Source organism: Ammospiza caudacuta, chromosome 4 (assembly GCF_027887145.1).
Source record: "Ammospiza caudacuta isolate bAmmCau1 chromosome 4, bAmmCau1.pri, whole genome shotgun sequence".
NCBI lineage: Eukaryota > Metazoa > Chordata > Aves > Passeriformes > Passerellidae > Ammospiza > Ammospiza caudacuta.
The window spans coordinates 17,314,308-17,335,575 of NC_080596.1; the positions used below are offsets into that span (position 1 = coordinate 17,314,308).

The 21,268-nt window shown below is 36.3% G+C and overlaps 1 protein-coding gene across 3 annotated transcripts in view; it reads right to left on the reverse strand.

The window, feature by feature from the left end:
• The window catches only part of CCSER1 (coiled-coil serine rich protein 1), a 603,756-nt gene that overhangs the window by 248,418 nt on the left and 334,070 nt on the right, over positions 1–21,268 (reverse strand). For 2 of the 3 annotated variants that reach the window (XM_058803928.1, XM_058803929.1), the window contains exon 8: positions 18,213–18,296. In XM_058803928.1, the coding sequence (XP_058659911.1) occupies positions 18,213–18,296 (84 nt within the window). Of the gene's footprint in view, positions 1–17,799; positions 18,027–18,212; positions 18,297–21,268 lie in introns of those variants that run through there. The other variant, XM_058803930.1, reaches the window with a different exon arrangement.

Consider the following 21,268-nt stretch of genomic DNA (forward strand, 5'->3'; position numbering starts at 1 on the left):
CAGGGAGAATAAGAATGCCCTGGAAAGGAGCAGGAATGAGCTCCCTGCTCTGCCAGGGACTGCACAGGAGACCTCCACGAGCTTCTGGGGGAGAGAGCAACACAAGTCCCAAATTCCTAATGAGCAGTTTCGGTTTACACACCCAACAGTGCCTTGCTAAAGGATCGCAGACACTTCCCAGCCCAGTTTAACTGCACAGCCTCATCAGCCTGTGAGAGCTCTATCACTGTGAATTGCTGATACTGATGTACAAGATTTTATTCTCATCTACAGATCTGAAAGAAGACTTAAAATTTATTTATTATATAAATACTTATGAGACTTATTAGTACATAATAAGTACCCATTAGTACCCATGGAGTCAGCGCTAGTTTCTTATTTCCGCATTAAGGGAAGCAAGGAAACGGAAAGTGACACAAATTAGTCGTGTTGAATATTGATGGATTTGGGGTAGGAATATAAAGTAATATTCAAAAGTATTTGCATATGCATGTAAATAAATAAATATTTTCATATAGGGTATTAGATAAAAGGACCCAAAATGAATTAGCTAATTAAATTTTTATACAGCTTATAAAATATTAACACCTCAGCAATATTTATGTAAATGCATTTTGTTAATATTTAATTCTATTATGTTCAAAAATTGAAAAATGAATTAGTTAGTAAAAATCTATTTTTTTTTCTTCTTTTTATCTTCCAACTTGGTGATACTCTGTTATTTTATGTTGCTTAATAATGCCTCTCACAGATACAACACACTGTGGATGCAGAAAATGTAGATTGTTTTAGAAATGTATTTATTGGAATTGGAGAAGGAAAAAAAACATCATCAGTGTTTATAAGACATAAAATAAAACTCAACTGCTTAAAGACAGAAAACTATTAGCAAAGCTTTATTAGCAAAACAGTAGTGTAGTATCTTTCCCAAGACATCTGCTACTGACTGCTATTAGAGATATGACTTGGTATGAGACAAATAGTTCAGCTGAACCAATGGATGATGTTTCTCATAATTTTAGAAATATATGTATGTTCTTACACTCTTGTATTTTTATGGCCTTACAGAGAAATCCACAAGCATTACAATGGAACAGGCAATATAGCTCACAATGAAATTCTAGAAAAATTAAAGCCTCACTTTTTGGCCAAGCAGTTAAGCACATGCCTACTTTTAACATCATGAATAATTCAAGTCACTTAAAAAAACCCCTAAGTATTTAAATCACACATAATGCTCAAATGCTTTGCTGCAGCAGTCAGAAACCCAGAGGATGGTACAGAATTGCTCATACCCTGCCTAACTTTTCAGCTATAGGCTCTTCTCCAGTTTTATAATAAAGAAGAGCTTCTGCATACATTTGATTCTGTCAGTGTCTTAAGAGTTTGGATACACCTTTGCATACTGACATCACCACTAATGCTTTGGAAAACTGAAGCAAATAATATCTCCAATGTTTTAATAAAGCTGGATCACTGAAGTCATTAAATTAGAATATGAAAGGCATCATTTTGGTTTAATATGGTTGAAATAGTCATTTTAAAGATGTCAATGTTAGGCTGTTCATCTGGAAGATGGTACCTCATATGTAGCCTAATGAAAATGAAGTTTTACATTCAATATATAATGAATGTGTGTTTGGAAGTTGGTGCTTCCATTTCAGAGGAGAAATAAGCTACTGTAGCAAAATGCTCCCTTTTGTGTGTTACAAACCACGCATTTTGCTGGCTCCATGAAAATGCATCATTGAATTATAAAATTATTCCCCTGCACAATACAAAATGGAATCGGAGTTATGGAGATATGAAAAAATTATGTACCCAGAAAACACAGTAAAACAATGTCAGTGTGTTTCTATACTAGCATCTCAGTGGCAAAATACATTTTTCTCTCATCATCTTATACACTGTCCTAGATGGCAGTAACTTTGTTATCCTCACGTTGTCCTCTTATTGCAAAGGTTCCCATACCTTCTCAGTGATTTCTCATGGTCATCTCCTTGCAGCACTGACTCCTTCTTCACAGCACAGCCAACAAACTCCAACTCTCCTCACCCAGCTACCCCACTCTTTTGTAGCACTCATCCTTATTGGACACAGCTGTGGCCTGTTAAGGGCAGGCCTGTTCCTAATCTTTGGTGATCAGTACAGCTGCAACTCCTCAGGTGTGAGACTGCCTTCTGCACTATCTTTATTTTCTTACATTCTATCCCTCCACATCCTCATAGAACAAAAAGGAGATTTTGAAATACCTCCCTAGAAAAATCAGTTTGATCCTACTAATGATACCCCTTGGCAATTTATTAAACTTCCATCACCAGGTAAATCTTTAACACAGTAATTGAAAAATATATAGAATACCTTGATGGCGCCAACTGATGGCTCAGAACAGAGGCTGTAGATGGCTCCATCTTTCAGACCTACTCTTTAGAGACTTCTGCACACTCACAGTGCCACAAATAAACTCTGCTAGGAATGCTGCATTGCTCACAGAGAAATCTCAGCTGGCATAAGCTTTTGAGCAGCGGTGAACAGATCCAAACCAGGACTTGCATTACATAAAATTGCACTTCATGATTTTAACCAAGAAAACTGTAGGAGCACATCAAATTTTCAAAGCAACAACCACCTCTATATTGCAAAACATATCTGATTGGACTTAAATTGACTGCACCAGCTGAGTAGATCAGCACAATGCATGAAGACTTAGATTATACTCGAATGCTCTTGCTATTCTTAACTCCATAATCATGGCTCCTCAGCTCAGGGAGTTTAACCAAAGCATTAGGACATCCTGGTAATGCTCACTCTTAATGAAATAGTCCATTTAAAGCTTTCAAAACATCTGCTTCTCACTCAAATAAAAGAAAAAGAAATACATTTGTAACCTCAAAGCAACCATCTTATGCTTCACATATTAAACTAAACACTGAAAGAGTAAGGAGAGCCAGCTCTATTTTGTGTCAGGTGACTTAATGGAGAATCTCACTTAATGGGAAGACAATTTTCTACCCCACCAACTCTTTTTTTTTGCAGTAATTTAGGACCCCTGAACCTATTTAATATCAATTGACATGAACAGTTTTCAATTTAATGTCAATTCAAAAATCAGACTTCCTGCTTGTGATAGTGGTTAATGTCAGGTACCACATGTCACACAGATACCTTTTTCAATCTTTCAGTAAAATATATGGCATCCATTTATGTTTTCATTCAAAGTTGTTTCAGTGAAGGACTGTAAAATAACAGCTTCAAAAAACAGGACTGAGAAAAGCGCTATGTAGTGATAATGCCTTTATAACCACCCTTATAGCCTGGGAACAAACAGGCAATTACTAATCCTGCATAGCATAAAAAAATATCCTCCAACATTTTGGAATTCACTTCAGATTAAGGGAAAAAAATTGCAATTTCCCTCAACTTTTTATAATAATAAACAACTTGTAACTACACAAGTATTCTGACAAGAACAACGGCAAAACCTTGGGAGATGAAAGATTTTACACATAGGACATTTTAGAAGATTTTGTTGAAGTTTCTGAAGGCTAAAACGTCTTCTCATAATGGCACTTCAAAAATATCAGAATTATGCTAGTGTTAGTAATCCATGTGAGAAGTGACTTTGTTCAGAAGCATTTCCCAAAACACAGAGTCTTCCTCTAATGATCAATAAGGACTTAAAAGAGACACGCACAGCATTAAGAACATGGCTGTCCTGTTCACTACCAACACAAAATTATTCCTCCATAATTTAAGGTTCTAATGCTTGAGAGAGTGGTCAAGGCCATGGCATATTCTTCCTAGGGTTTGACCTCTCATTCCAAAGCTGTGCATAATGCACTAAGAGCCACACTGTCAAAAAACCTCTTTAGGTGCCTTGAGATGAAGTCCAAGTTATCCAAGTGGAATAAACATATTCAAGGCTTTGGTTTTAATGTTTGGGGGATTCTCCATTATTTTTTGCTTAAAATATGGGTGCAAAGATTTAAAAACGCATCCTGTAGGGCAACATACTCTACACATATTTTCAAATCTGGAAGTGAGCATCACTTCATGTAAATATGGAAATCAGATGTTGGCGCCAAACTTTATGGAGAAATAAACATAATAGGGACATACAGGATGTCTTAATCAATATATGTAGGGGAAATGTACAGTGAGACACAACATCCAGTGAGAGAACAGAGAGATATCCGCAGGAAATTGAGTTTCATGTGAGCAAAGCTCAATAATCACCAAAAAAGGAAGCTCAGACCTCTTCTCCAGCAAATTCAGTTGTTTTGTAACCACAACCACATGGGACAAATCTGATCTAATCAAATACCAGAAACTGACATCAACTGACATCAACTTCTCCAAGTGACTGGTATCTGCTTACCTGAAATTATAAAACTGTTTTTGATGATTTTTAATATGATGAAACATTCAGAGATAATCAGAGATAATTAAATGAATTCTGTACTGCTTCATTCATAAACTGCAAAATTTTATGCTATCACCTGCATTCAAAAACTCATTCCCTCTTTAGATCTAAACTGAAAACATCACATTGGCAAGAATGCTACAAGAATGGGAATAGCAGGATTTTTATAAAATCCTTAGGCACTGAAAGGGAGAAATAATGATTTGTCCACTTACAATCTGTGTATCTTTAAAGGACTCACATTCACCAAAAAGCAGAAAAACATGGCATTTTTGTGAATTTCAGTCACTTCCTACAGAAAAAGGGAGACTTCAAAACACTAAGCTAATTTCATGGTGCTTTTTTCAAATACCCAATAACATCTTTAATGCTTACTGGTACGCATGTGTGCATACACCCAGACGTGCTACAAAACTCCATTAAAAAAAAAACAAAAAACAAACCAACCCAAAAAGGAAGGAAAAAAAAATTTGGTCTGTTATGGTGACTTTTAAAGGAGGCCCAGAAAAGCATCAATACTTACTATCACATTTTGAAACAAAAACAAGCTCTTTTAAAAGCCTAAAACTAAGAACAAAGCCAACATTATCTTTAATAAAAACTAAGTACTACATAAAAAGTTTCAGAAAAAGTTTCGTAATTCCAGTATCCCCACAACAGGAAGTAAAAAAAAACGCTTTCATTTTCAGAAGTAACTTGCAAAAAATCATTAATCCCTGGGGGAACTGCACAGAAAGCCTTAAACTGCTGAATTTTTACTCCTGATGAAGAGAGGACTCCACAGTGGTTTAAATGGTGTTTATCATTATTCTAAAAACAGTATTTTTAAAAAATGGCCTGCATGGCACTGTATGTTCAGCCACATTTTAGGAACAAATAAAAAAAACTGTGTTCAATGAACTGTAGGGGGTTCTCAGATGATCATTTGGAACCCCATCCTCTAAAGCCTAAAGGGTAATATACTGTTTTAAACCCTTGCAACACCATGTTGCATACCTCTCCTTAAAACTACCTTCATGTCTCTCTAGGTACTTACCACACTTATAATCTATATATGTACAAAAAATGCCCTGTCTATTAAACTATGAAACTGCACACTGCTGGTAATGCTCTAATTGTCTCTGCCTGAAAAGAAAATGCCCTTTGTTTTGACAATGAAATTGTGGTTTACCAAAGTAATGAAGAGAATAATTTAGTTCTGTTAGGATAAGCTCCCTTTGGATGACCAAGAAAAGTAAGAGATACCAAAGAACACAAACACTCTTTCTTCTGTTCTTGGTAAATCTCCTGCAAGCAGGGTAGACTTAAATACATATCTAACTCCACTATTTCATCACCAGGAGAGTCTGCAGCAACAGCAGTGTTTTCTTCTCACAATAACAAAATTCATATCGTGTGTAACCTTGTGGTAACTCCTTTGTCAAGGCTAACATAATTCTGCTTTGGTAAAATCCTCTTTTTTTTTTTTTCCCCCAGAACAAATGAAATACTCCTTTAAGCTGATGCTAGTGCCTAAACCCCTCTCAAAGATGTTTGCTACCTATGCTTCATTAAAGCTTAGACATGTTTTAATGCATTTCTGATTCCTCTTGTGGGCAAAAAAATTACAGGATTCACAGCAGTTGAAGTGAAAAGAACAGTAACAATCACCTTCAACAGCTGACCTTGTGAACAGAGATTTTCTATAGCATTCTAGCACATGAGTTTTTCAAAACTTCCCTAAAAGGGAACCATTCTGGTTGATTTTGAGATTGCACTCTTGAGGCTCTGATTGTGTCTTTCAGCTACTATAAACCAGAAAGGTCTCAGAAAACAAAAATAATTACTAAACTTTCAAAGTTTGTTGTTTTCTTTGGTTTTATCATATGAAGTCTGTGAAAAACTTGCTATTTTACTTTAAAAATATTAACTTTCAATTTTCTATTGAGATAAGACTGTGTGGGTGTGTGGGTGTGCATGTGGGATAGCATATGGTACTGTCAACTCTTGCCTTTCTTCATTTCCATCCTGATGTTAAAAATAACACCTTGTTCTTTTTGGTTATTTAATTAAGGAGGTCACACCATAAATCATGAAGGGAAGCAGTCAACTTTGTTAACACTGGCCTTCCCTGCACTTTTCTATTTCCAATGCAGTGCACAAATCATCTTTAAATCAAAAAGCACAACCTGATCTAATCAATGCCAAGGTAAGTTGCCAACAATCTTTACATGTGAGGTGCTACATTAATATAGCTGTCCACCAAAAGCATGTCAAGGAAATGAACCATTCTATCATTCTCTTACAAAATGGATATTTACAACTTTCCCCTCTAGGCTTACAATGACAGAACTTGATGTAAACCAGCACGGCCCATCAGCACATCATGTAGCTACATTTACACATGCCCACTAAAGGCCTAGCCCTTACTGACAAATAAATCATCATGAGCAGAAATTAGAGCTTTCTTTCCTTTTATTTCACATTGAAGTCTTGCAGAAAAAATTCTAAGTCACAAAATATATCTTTTTTTTTAATGGCTTAATTGTGCTTATAGTAGACAAGATCTGACTTTGAATTTGTTCTGCTGATTTGTTTTTGGTTTTTTTTTCAGGACTTTTTACCTCTGCTAAACAACATATGTGAGTATTAATGCAAACAAAGACAGTTGTCAGAAATTAAGCCTCCACATGAGAGCTTTCATGGCATGATTTAAGGCATTTCCCAACCTTGTCTAAGAAACAGAAAACAGCTACTCTGGGCTGGCACAAGTGAATGAGAAAAAGGCTGAATTATCACTTCAGTTATTACTCCAGTGGGATAAGAGATTACCTGCTTGTAACCCAAAGACATGAACAGGATGCCACCAACATATTTGTGCATTTATGTTCAAGGCAGACACAACAGGGAACCAAGCCCAGCGCACATGTTGATGTATGGCTGACAGCTGGGATTAATAAACACGTACATAAAATTCTGCTTTTAACAGAAAACAACCATGCATAAGCCTGTCCATGCAAATATCTCACAATAATTACATATGAAAAACCAAAGCAGATGTTTCACACATAAAGGAAGGATAGCTACTTTCACTTATTTTAGCATAAAACCAGATGAGCTGGGAAAGATGTCTCCTTGTATGTGATTATTCTCAATAGCATTAATTAATCATAACTATAAAATTCTACTCCCATGCCTTCTGAAAAATATACTACTATTTATAGTACAATTCAGGAGCTACTTCACCCAATGCCCACTGGGAGACTAGTAACATTACTGGGCTCTGGAATATTCTATGTTTTATTTATTCACATCATTCCATACAGGTACAAGGAGTTCAGCATCACAAAACACAGAGGGATACTAATGATTATTAGAGCTCTACTAAAAGAAAAGTGAAAACCATGATGAAATGTCAAGTAACAGGGTTTGACACTTCTCTAACATTCTTCACCAATAAACATTTCTAGTTCTTCAGCCTGATGTAATTACTAAGAAAGCTGATCAAGAACCACTAAGGCATTCACAGAGCTAAACTCCTGTAGCCTGTAAATGTGAGGCCAGTGAGATAGATCCCTTTAAAGATGCTGTCCCACAGGTTTGATGTATGGTGCAATACAGCTGTGAAGAGATGATCAGCAAACTAAATGAGCAAACTTCTGTCAACATTTTATGTTGACATTTTCAGTGCACACCAGTGTAAGTAGACATAAAAGCCTGAAAAGCATTTCAGAAGTCACCTCACACAAACCCCTCCTCTTGTGTAGTAGCAGGTACCTAGGGAACAGTTCTCCATGGAGAGGTGAATAGATTCCTCACCCTTCTAAACAAACTTATTTGTCTTGATGAAGTCTATTAGCCTGGAATGTCCTTTCTATTAATTATATTATACCAAGTCAGAAAATAATTAAACTACAAAGCATTCTGTGCAAAAGGAGGAGACAAAGAAATTAGAACAGCAGCATATAACCATTAAAAAAAATTCTTTTTGAGCAGTGCTTGCATGCCTATCTATGCATACTGAATAAAATAGCAAAAATAAAAGTTATGACAACAAATTTTCCAAACTATCTTGGCCAAAGCTGTGGAAAAAGAAAGTGAAAAGTCTGCTCTGAAAAGTCATCTATATGCCTTCAATACCTTATCTGAGGAAGAAAGAGTAATTATGGAGTAATTGTATCCTATTCTTACTGAGACAAAGCACAGCAATATCTAGTTGGTGCACCTGGTGCTCATCTGATACACAGTTCCATGCAGTATCAAATTCTAAGCTGTAATCACCCATATCCACTTGTATTCCATCATTTCATCTATTTTAGCTTTATACTGCCCTTGACAAGAAAAACATTTTCCCACATTTTTTTTCTTTAAAGTCCAATTACTAAAAATATATCTTAGTTCCCTAAAGACAGATCCCATTTAAGTGTAGTTTCTCAGTCATTCCTAAGCATTCAGTTTAACAGAGGCAATGCTGGTTTCTCAGCTCTGTGGAGTATCTTCTACTGAGACACTGATCATTATCCCAAATGCCAGGGGCCACATAGAGATTTTATGTAAATATGGGACACTTCATGGGGTACTTTGAGCCAGGATGTAGGACTAGGGCACCCTCTAAGGTCCTTCTCTCCTAAATTACCCATCATCTTAAGTTACCTGCTAAAGTTCTACCAAAAAAAACAAAATAAACAAAACAAAACACCTGCCTGTATCAATAACTCTCTGGCAACATGGTCACTGCTAGACCATTGCTGTTTCTAATACTTCTCATGCCCAATTCTACATATTCCTTATCACAGCAGCCTCCCACAAAGTTAGGGCCTTAATATATATGGAAGGTTTTAACAACTCCTGAAGAATAAATTAAAAAAAAAAATACCAAAATTATTTGAAAAAGAAAAGAATAAAGCTGAAATGGAAGTAAGATAAAATTCTACAGACCTGTTTAATTACTGATTCTAAGAAATTTCCAAGTCAAAACCTGGTTTTCGTCACACTTTTAGGGTTCCTTCTATGCTGACAAATAGGCATGCACACAATCTGAAGTTTCCTGATTCCCTACAGGTTAAGAACAATTGCTCTTCCCACTTAATTGTCACCTTACAGTTAAAGCAGTAGTTTTCTCACTCTCTCTCTCCCCCTCAATCTGCTTACATGATTACAAAAACCTGGTTTTCTGCAGAATAAAGTTTCTGCAGAAAAAGCTCTCTGCCTGGATACTACTTTAATTTTGCTGGCTAAGCAGAACAGTCCATCAATTTTTAAGTTCAAGTCAAGACAAACAGATACACATTCTTAACTGTGATTTGACAAATAAAGACAAAATAGTACTAGAGAAGATGTCTTAAGCTACTTGTGGTTCATCAACTTTTTCTCTACAGCCTCATCACCCCAGTGGTTCTGAACTGGAGGGACAAAAGAAAGCAAATATCTTTGTCCTTTAAGTACTGAATTCCATTTCGATAAATCGAAGAAGATGCAATGGCTTCTAAAAAATTGCAGAAACCGGTCAAAGCTTTCTTAATCACACTGGCTAAATTAAGATCCTTTGCACAGCAATTTCTATTTATTTGCACAGCAATTTTCAAATCATGCCTCCATTTGCAGTGCTCTTAGAAGGTATATATTCAGGGGCAATTCAAAAATCCTGTCCTCTCTCTACCATCCTTCCACTCAGAGCCCATCACCCTGCTCTTGAAAGCAGTATGATAAACACACAGTTCGGCTAAAAAATTAGAACAAGTTGCTCAGCTAAAAAATTAGAACAAGTTGTTCAGCTGCTTTAGATCATTCTTTAATTGCACCACTTTTTGTTTTTCCAGCCTATTAACCTGAGCTCTACTGCAAGCAGACAGGTGCAAGTTTACACAGTTTATCTTTATTCCTTCTCATCACCATACTACCAGCACAATAGCTCCACTTGTTTTTTCTAAAGTCATAATAATACAGCATACTATTTCTCAACCAGCATAGCTGAGTGCAACCCTCATTTGTAAGCTGAAACGCAAATATCACACTTGGAGAAAGCCTGGTTTTATAAATCCCTATGTTAATAATCGGTGAATTCTGATAAATACCATAGCCTGCAAACTCTATTATTCTTCTGGCAAATCACAAGAGCTCCCTTTGAGAAAAACAATATTATCTGTAAGTCAAATTGGGAAATGTAAGATAAATGTCTTCCATTATTACCAGAAAACACTAAAATACGTTAAGTACATTTCAAATGTACTGAATTATTCATGAAGAACAGCTCTGGAAAAAAACTCACCAATCAAGCCAAAAAAAAAATATATTTTCACTCTATATTCTGAAGTCAACAAAGAATATTAAGAAACAGTTCATTGCTTTTATTTTCCTAGCTATACAGACCAATCTAATGAAAAAATAGTCAGAATTGAGTACTGAGTACACAAACCAAATAAATGTACAAGTGAGATTAGGCTGACTTAATATTAACCAGTACCTTATTTTCTCCTTGCAATTTAACTGTAATATGTGGCTAAAAGTCAGTAAGATTGTTTTTTTATTTGATTTTTGATAATGACCATAAACTAATCAAGATACAAAGGAATATAAAATGTTTTTTCATCAAAATATCAGAGGAGACAAAATAGGATACAAGATTACTTGAGCAATAATTTTTGGAAACAGCTCAGAAAGTAGAAGTAGATATTTGCAAGCTAGCTCTCTGCTAGGACACTGCTCAGGCTTTTGTACATAGTCTTGTAACACACTTCTGTATCCATGATATCCCATGTGGGAGGTTTTACTACCACTGGCATGAACGCATTACAGCTCTTCAGTCATCTCCCTCCTCCCTGCAGGGCAATGAAGGGCATTTGTACAGCCCACTGCCTATTTTACCAAACACCCAGCCTAAGTACGGGGTAATCAGCAGGCAATTTCTGAAAGATTGGCTACAGAACCCATTCCCTTCTTGTTGCACCAGGATACTGACAAAATCTCACCAGAACCAGAAATGTTACAGCTGTGCTGGTAGTATGGTGCAGCACTACAAAGGCCTAAGCGTGAAAAAAGTCTCCACCCAAAAACCAGAAGTGGGCATCAATAGGTTTCTGTATAAAGAATTGATAAAACATTCACAGGACATTAAAAGATGTGCAAACTGTGTGTGGTTTCTATAGAAAGATGGAAACAGTACTTCAAAAGATGAAGAAAGATGCAGGAAATCAGAACAGCAGAAGAAAGAATCCAAGGGAAGCATTAAAGACCTGGATGGAAGAAAGAGGCTTGACACTGTGACCAAAACCTATCTCTGGTTGTAAGCTTGCTATTCTGACTTAAAAAAAATGAAAGAAAATATAAAGAAAAAAAAAAAAAGAAAAGAAAAGGCATTTATCTAACATCTCTGAAATAAATGGCCACTTCAGCAGTTCTCCAGTCCCAGCATCAGTCCCACCCATCCTAGGCTAATTACAGAGACATGAAAGGGCATGCGCTATAATGATGACCTACTCAAATCTACAAGATCAGTAGTACTTTATTCTATTTAATTCACTTCTCCAAACCATGGGAAACAGCTATGGCAAAGGGTATTTTTGCTCTCCAAAAACTGGAAGGGGCAACTTTCCCAATTTCAGAGCTATAACCTCACGTAGACAAACTAGGTATGAATCAGAACTCCTCTATGGAAGTTCTACTAAAACTCCACATACACACCGCAGCTCTAAACAGAACTTAAAATCACTAAAGAATATGTTTCAAAGAAGGCAGAGCACCTGAGGAAGTGTTTGAGCATCCTTTGAACCATGCAATATTCATGATGCCAAAGTACAGAAGGTATCTTCAGTGACAAAGTGCTCAGTCTTTGAAACAGAATTTAAAACAGAGTCTTTGTTGAATCTCTTAAATCTTGTGCATTTCAAATAACAAATGGAAATAGAGTAATGGAACAACAAAAACATACAAAACTTGGAGAGGATCTACAGAGTCAGTCTCTGAGAAGCAATATTATTGAGATGTAAGAAATACTTTCATGTAACTAATTTCTTGTTAGGTTACTTTTAGGAAAGGACTAAGGACTAACTGATACTGCAGTTCAGCTTTTTGGTGTCTTAAGAACAGCTTCCCAGACATAAAATCAAAGTATTTTCAATTTTTTTTCCCCAAAAAATCTCCCATGAAACAACATATTATTTACAGACAAAAATATTTGATGTCTAAATTCCGGAATATACTAAGAGTGAATGAAAAAGTATTCACTGAGGATGAGCATTAGATTACACCCTTCAGTAAAAAACTTCACTAGCACGCAAAGAAACATTATACCTTGGTATGAAAACACAGATGACTCTTCATTGGTGATGGTTGCTATACCAGTGTGTATTTACAGACTTTTCTATGAATTATACTCAGCTATGGCAAAGAAAACTCGACAAGGCACTACACTAAAATTGAGGGAAGAAAAGAGAAACCAAACAAAACATGATTTTTCCATCAGATCCTTAACAAACTGCACAGACAGATATCCCCACATGGTGAAGAGCAAAGTATTTCCCCAATCAGAAAATTAATTACTGGAAGAAACAACACGAACATTTGATTCCTTATACACTGCAGTGCAGAGCTGAGAATAATGCATTTATAATTCTGAAAGTCATCCATATCAGATGATTACATAAAAATGTGTCACACACATGCCTTTAGCAATATACTGAAGGTGTTAAATCATAGAAATTAAACTGCTGATCATCAGAAGCAAAACAAGCTTCCCAGCACACCTGTATTTGTTTTTAAGCAACATTACTTTTCTCTGTTCTCTTATAAACACACAGAGGCAAAAGTGTTTCCTTAGTATTTCATAAAATATGGAAATATTTCATTATTTTCATTAATAATTTTAATCATTAGTATTTCGTTAGAGGATACTGACAGCAGTCATTTTCACGCCGGCTCAAACTTGAGTATTTTTTGAGAATTTATCTAATATCACAAACTTACAATCAAGCAACAATGAATTTCAATACTTTTTACTCAACTTTCATCCTACAAAGGAAAACATCTACAAAGCTGAACTGCAACACACAGAGTCTTTCTTGCCTGCACATTCCCAAGATGCCATTTCCATTTGTCCTAAAATTCACCTGTTGTCAGCTATCTTGAGATCTTCACTTGAGTTAAAATCAGTTTAAAAAATTAAGTTAAAAAAGGAAAGGTGACATTGACACATACATTTTGCCCTTCAGATAGAAAAAAAAATAAAGTTTCCCTAGATTTTGCCCTAAGGCCAGATCAGAATTGCCTGCTTATACTAGAAGGCCCATCAGTAAAACACTGGACATCTCATGAAGGCAGCTGTCTACAAGTGACACTCTTGCCAAAGACAAGCACACACAGTGCATTATTATTGAAGGAGGGCAAGCCTCAGCACTGTGCCTCAAGGCAGACTGGCCAAATTTGGTATTTCACGTCTGTTCATTCTGCAGCGTTATTTTTATGAAATACTCCAGAGCAGAGCCTCAGTGAGACCAGGAATACACTCTGTGCTCATAACATATTTTTTATCTATGCCAAACACCATGATATGACAATGTTTTGAAGTAGGAACTTAAACTCATATGCAGAATCACCTCTGCAAGTGCCCAGGAATATTAAAGATCCTATCTGACTGGCAGCTTTTCATCAAGGGACTGGTGTAGACAAGGAGTTGGAGCCTAATCCCCATTGTGGGTTATAGGATATTGCCATTTTCACACTACATGTCTGTCTTGTGGAACTGATTCAGAGAGTAATTACTGCTCAGATAAGCCTCTTCTGGAATATGTGCACTTAATTCTCCTGCAAAAAAAGGGGGAAAATGCCTGACACTTTAATAATGTTTAAGTACACCTAATCTATTTCTTTTCTACTCCTAATTTTTCCTAAATATGGTGAGGAATAAGGATTTCAAACTACTTACAAATGCTGGTTCTTATGAAAATTATCAATGGGTCTGTAATATCCTCTCATAAAAACAGCCAACATGAAATAATATTACAAACCAACAGAATGTAAAGCAAATGGGTAATCAATGTAAAGCGTAATTTAGATTTCTTTTCCGAAAAATAAGGATTACTACCCTTTTCAAATGGGAACTATCTAATTTCTTTAAAATTTCAAGGACAACTCTTTTTAAAATGTAGACAGTAACCTGGACTAATGAAAATGTCTCTTTTTCACAACATTTCAAAAAAATTATTTCCCCCATGCATTCATGACATTTTTATCTGAATCTCATTCTTTGCCTGTCAAAACAAGTTGTAATGTTTAGACTGTAAAATTCAAGGGATCTGTACTGGCATAACTACATTTTGAAGTGATTTTTACACTTAACCTAAGTGTCTTTCATAAACAGTTCATCAGCAGGATTCAAATGCATCTAAGTTTTTCTGTTACACTTCAAAGCTGAGTAACAAGTACTCATCCTCACCATACTTCAAAAATTGAGCAGTTGGCTAATTGCCCATTATTGAAATCAAAGTACATAAAACAGCTAAGCTTGCCATCATTCTTGCCCTCCAGGAATACAGTGTATTTAGGATACAGCAAATAAACAAACAAATACAAAAAATTCATTCCTTGCCAAAACCATCACGCACCAACTCCCTCCCTAAATACCACAGCACAAGTCCCATGCCCTCTCAAATCATTCAACCTACATTTTGGGCAGGGAGGTAGAGCTTATTTGTGATTGGAAAAGATGAGAAAAAAGTTTAAAAAATAAAAATAGAGCAGTTTTGTTTTGTTTTGTTGAGCTAACTCCAGAGTATAGCCCAAGAGCAGTAACTTCTGCAGCTTGAAGTAAAGCCCACTTAGGTGGCACTGTACCTTGCTATTCCATAAATATAGAAAGTCTAACATTTGATAAAGAGCTACCTCCATGGCAGAAAAATATTCCCAACAGCTGGGCTATAAGGGGGATTAATTTCCTGACCTAACTTTGCCTCAATTCCACTCAGAATTGACTCCAACTGCCTCACTACATTTTTCATTTAGGTGGCACAACACACGACTTAAGTCACACAGGGAATCAAGGTTGAAAGAATAATGGTATTAACTCTCATTTTTCAGCATGAATGTTGCTGTACCAATGACAGCAATGGAATAAATGTTACTGTAAACAGCAGTCACTTATTTTTGCCAGTATAGCATGAAAATATTTTCTGCCTAAAGTCACTCTAAATGCACACACTGCAGCGGAAAAAGATCGATTTGGGAAAATATATGGAAAGATGCAGTTGCAGGCAGACCTGGGTATGAGACAGCTGAGGTTTCAAATATCTTCATGCCCAAAAAACCGTAAGATGTTTATTTATTTCAGTTATTTTAGGGGAAAAAAAAGAAAAGAGCAAAGAAAAGAGGAGCACATTCCCTGCAGAATGGATATGCTTAACTTGACTCCCCGGAAAATATTTTCACAAATGAGTACAGTTTTGAGAGAAAAGGTGATTTGAAGCCAAATTTTCAATTCCTGCTGAGGTTTACCATTTCCAGGTATCTTTAGAGCAGGTTTGGGTACCTGACATTTCTGAAGCAAGCATTTTTCAGGAGATAATGGAAGCATGGAGAAATTAATTCCACTTCCCTACCTCCTATCTTTATCTCTCTAATAATCATTAAATAAGAGAACAAATAAAAATCTGCAAGAGACTATGTTCTTCTTTGTTTATTAGGAGGCAGGTGATGGCTCCTTGTATTTTATCCTTTCTACCTGGGTATTGCAGCTGAGCATCTAAACCCCTATTTTTATTTCTCTACTATTTAGCCTTTCCCCCCTTAAAAAGCTATGTAACAATTCTAAGTTCTGAAGGTTCATCAGTTCACACTCCATTGACATTTTCCTCAGCTCAGCTCCTTCATAATGCATTCAAATGAGGTAGGAATGCCTTTTAAAAAATATTTAAAATTTAGGAAAAAAAATCAGAGGAGACAACTACTAGAAAAGTCTAGCAAATCTAGAGGAAAGCAAGAAGCAAAAGCTCCCACACAGCCAAAATTACCTTAAGTTCACTTTGGGTTAGTTGAAGAGTTTTGCAGTAAAACCAACTAAACAAGGGTTTTACATATACATGCAAACATTCAACTTGAATGCTGGAAGTACAGATTTTAATGTACTTCTTAAAAAACCACAAAACTGACTCCTACTCAAATACATTTTTATGTGCTATTTCTGAATTAGCATCAGGATGCCATGCTTTCAAGACAGGCAAGTTGCATTTAAAAATTTTATATTTCCATATTCAGAGTGACAAATGGAACATGGGCTGCCCCAAGACACAAGAACAAAAGCTTTAGTTTTCTATGAAGTGCTATGTCTGTAATAAACTGCAGCTATGTGAAAATACGTGCAGTTTCATTAGCCACAAATGACTGCTCTTAACTTTTCTAAACATTCACTTTCAAATGTTTACAGTCTCACAAACACATAAGTAAATGCAGCATTTGCAGAATATTAAAGCATGTTTCACATGAATTTTTGGTGAATTTTATGCAAGCTAGGAAAACATTATCAGAATCTCCTGGCAATCATTACAGATTTAATTATTTTTTTAACAGCTCTGAAAGACAGCTTACTTTCCCTCAAGGGTACATTGAAAAAAGTTTCTAAGAGCATCTCACACTATCAGGAGCCAACTTCATCAAGTGCCATGGTGGCAGGACCTAGGACAGCTCCAGAAAAGGGCACTGGATGTGCAGTATCACAGAAGATGCAGTAGAGTTTTACAAAGCACACCTATGACTGTACTTAGACAACTCAAAACAACACCAAACAAAAAAAACCCAAAAAACAACCAAACAAACAAAAACGCCCCACAACCACACCACAAAAAAAAAAACAACAAAAAAACCACAAACAAAAACACCCCCCCCAAAAAAACAAACAAAAAAACAAAAAACAAAAAACAAAAAAAAAAAAAAAAAAAAAAAAAAAAAACCAGAAAAAAACTTATTTTCCTATGGTGTTCCCATTCATTTTTTTCTAGGTTTCATAAACTAAAATAGTTTCTGTCATTTCACCTCCCCAACCTGGCTTTAGTTAGTTCAATTAGGAGTAAATCAGATGTACTGGATTCCTCTGCAGTGAAAGAGGAGCTGGAAACTCCCTCTCGTTCATTTGAGAATACTGAAGATATCCATGCTTTAACCACGTTCCATCAAAAAAGGAATCTTAAAATTCTGTTACCACAGCCTTAGCAAAATAATAAAACGCATTTTCACATGTTTACTATTTTGTAATTGCTGAATCATGTCTTTTCCTTCAGTCACTGGAATGTATTTTGTCAATCCTTAAAGCAGTAGTAGCCAAGCATTAGTAGCTCATATGCTAAAGAAAGGTTCAGCAAGTGTAAGAATATTTATTACCTCATGCAAAGACATGTATTAAGGAGAAAAACACCCCCTTATTTCCTTTTCTACTGAAGAATCTGATAGATGTGAAAAGCAGCTCATGGGAGAAATACTGACAATTTATCAGGCGTGTGTATGGCCCTTCAAGATTTCTGGCATATGCATACAGCGCTGTGCTTATCTGCTTCTGATCAGACAACTGTCAACACAATGTCTTCAAAGAAACTTTTACAAGCAGTGAACCTGCACAGTAGCCTCTTCAGAGGCTGACAAGTCCCTAGAAAAGTACAAAAGTACAGTCAGTGTTATCAGTGTTTATGTGAATGTTTAACATAGCCTTAGGCTAGTAATTCTGTAGCAGGTGTGAAATTGTGTTTCTTTATTATCTGGTCTTGGAGTGATATTATCAGGGAAATGAACCCAAAAACACCCAGAAAAACCCCCCACTGCTTCTCCTGCTTACCAGCTCCTCACGAAGCTGGGCTATGAGGTCATCTCTCTCCTTCAGCTGCAGCTTCAGCACTGAGCATTCATCTTTTATTCCATCCTAGAAAAACATCAAAAGAGATGTTATAATAGGCTTAACGCTTCTACTTTGCTCATGACAAGAAAAGGCTGTTTCACATAGTGTGAGATAATTACATTCAAATAATGAAACTCCATTTTTCTTTGTCATGTGTGGTATTTTCAATAACATTTCCTAAGTTGCTGCATAAAGAAATTAATGTATCCAAAAACACTGCATAGAAATTTGAATAGCTCCCTGCACAGAAGTCCATTTCATTGTTTTCTGAATCTTTCAACTCTTTTTACTGAAGATCCTATCAGGTCATTCCTTTTCATTTGAGAAACAGCTATGAAATGCTGTAATTTTAATCATACAAAACAACATTAGAGAAGTATCAATTTAGAGCATTATTGCAGAGCTCTTGATCTTGGAGAGATGAAAAAGAAAGCACAACAGACATGCACAGGAAAAGGAAAGCACACTCCCCATCCATACATCTTTTGTCCCACATCAGTTAAAAGAGCAGCAGTTCTGGTGGTATTAACTGGGGGAGGAAAGAATATAGTTACCACTTAGTGAAATAATTTCTGCAACTGAATCTGACCCACATTAAAGTGACCCTAATAGCTACAACTGTACCCAAACCCATGTCCAGGAAGCAGGCTGCAAGCAGTCCCCAGGAAATCTCATGAGTTCATGTAAGTCTCAAGAGCATATTTGAAGAAGAAATATCAAGTTCTGTGTTGTTCTAATAAACATCCCAGAGGAGAAATTCAAATTAATAGACTGAACTGTTGAAAAGTAAAAACTTAGTAAACTAACCAGCCAACTAGCTGGCTATGCAACTGTAACACTGTAACAGAACAACTCTATTTTTACATCCTTCAAGCATGGAAACACTTAATGGAAACATGGGAAGTTTACTAATTGGGAATACTATTATTGAAAGAAAAAAAAAAAAAAAAAAAAAACAAAACAAAAAACCCAAACAAAAAACCAACCAAACAAAAACAGAAAGCCACCAACCACATGACAAGAAAACTTTTGGCAATCTGGTGGTATATTCACAACGTTTGTTCTGAAAATAAAAAAAAATTGGACCTTTAGTTATCAGCTAATAGCAGTATAAGAGTGCAGAAATTATTTATATTGTGTTGAGTTCAGAGGTTCTAAAGGTTATAACCAGTGTGATAAACTTGCACTTTGCCACTACTAATGTGTTTGTAAATCCAAATCAACACAGAAATACAGGACAAAAAAAGTAGTATGATCCCATTTTCCTCATATAAAAGATAATAATTATATCCTTTCAAAATTATTTTATTGCTCATCATCTGCTCTAACAGAATTGTAAGATGAAACAAGACACATACACATCAATATTCTAAATATTTAAAATAACTCCAAGAGAAAGTGTTACACCATTTCCAGCCGCTTACACACTACTTCAGTACTACTATATATCTTCTGAAAGATCCACATTTATAAAAAAGCCAGAACTAAAACTATCTCTGCTAGGGAAAAATTCGTGGAAGTTTTCTTTATTATATGCTATTGAAGCATTTTACTATCTACTGGCAGATTGACATTTAGGCACATTAGCTGAAAATAAAATTTTAGCACATCCCAGAATATGGCCTGCAGCACTGGATATGATATTGGTAAACATTTAACATTACTGTTAGCAAAAATATCTGCTTCTAAAAAGTATGGTTTTAAGTATCAGCAACAATTATTTTATAAAAGCAAGGTCTTTATTCAACAAAATGGTTTTAAAAACAATATGGCATTAGCTATGGTACCTCAAATTTGTTACATTGTTCTGAATTCTTTCTATCAGCACAGTTTTATACTGTTGCTGCCTTCCGAATTTCTCTTTTTAACTTAGAATAAAATAGCACAACACACAGTTGAAAAAGAAAAACATCAAAGTCTCATAGCCAAGACAATTACGAAAATAGCTTCTGGAAAGCATGCACAAGGAGGCCTGCAACATCATTCCTCAACCACACCAGGAAATACTTTTGCAATGAGCTTTGGCACTAGGTTTATCTAAGAGGCAAAGCAGAACTCCCTTGGACTAGTGGGAGCTTGAAGAAAGATTCTGCCTCAGAGAGCTTCCAAAGACTTAAAACCCACAGTGCACCTCTCCTGGCAAAAAGCAGTGGAGCTGCTGTGGATCCAGCAGCGGGCCCAGCTGGATCTTCCTCACGCAAGCAAGGAATGGACTCCTCCTGCTCAGGCACTTAGCTGCCACATTCGATGCAACAATTGTCCCATAAAATTTAGACGATAACTACCCTTAGAGCTTGGAGAAAAGCATGGAGGGCTAAGGTCTTTGCATTGTCTCATTCCAGCAAAACTGTGATTAACCCTTCCAGTGGGACATGGTGCTTGGAAATCAGTGCCCCACATTATCAACTCCTGCACAGGCCACTGCAGCCTAGTAAAAGAGCACCCTGCAATTTCTGGGATGCTTTAGACTCTCAGGTTTGGACTCTGCAATGATTTTGGCTGAGATAATTTTCTTCAGAGCAGCTTTTATGGCACTACAGGTTAGATTTGGTTTGGAAGCAGTGTTGATAATACAGATGTTATTTTGTTTTTGCCAAGCAGCACTCACACGGTAGCAAGGTCTTTTCTGCTTAAGTATTGCCATTGCAGTGAGGAGAGGGGGGTGGCACAAAGCAGTTGGGAGGTGACACAGCCAAGACAGCCAACTGATCCAAGGAATATTCTATCAAATGTGGCATTGTGCTGGGTATACAAAGCAAGGGAAAGAAAGAGGAAGGAGTGATGGTGATCATCTTCCCAAGTCACCACTACACACGTTAGAACCATGCCTTCCTGGAGCAGCAGACAGCTGTTGTTGAATGCAGAGTAGAATTAGGATGTTATAATCTCATTTTGCTGCACAGTATCTGCAGAGGCATCAATCTTACTTCAAATGCAAGAGTGTGAATATAAGAAAGAAAACACATTGTCAAGCAGTTGACTGCAAAAAGGTTTGG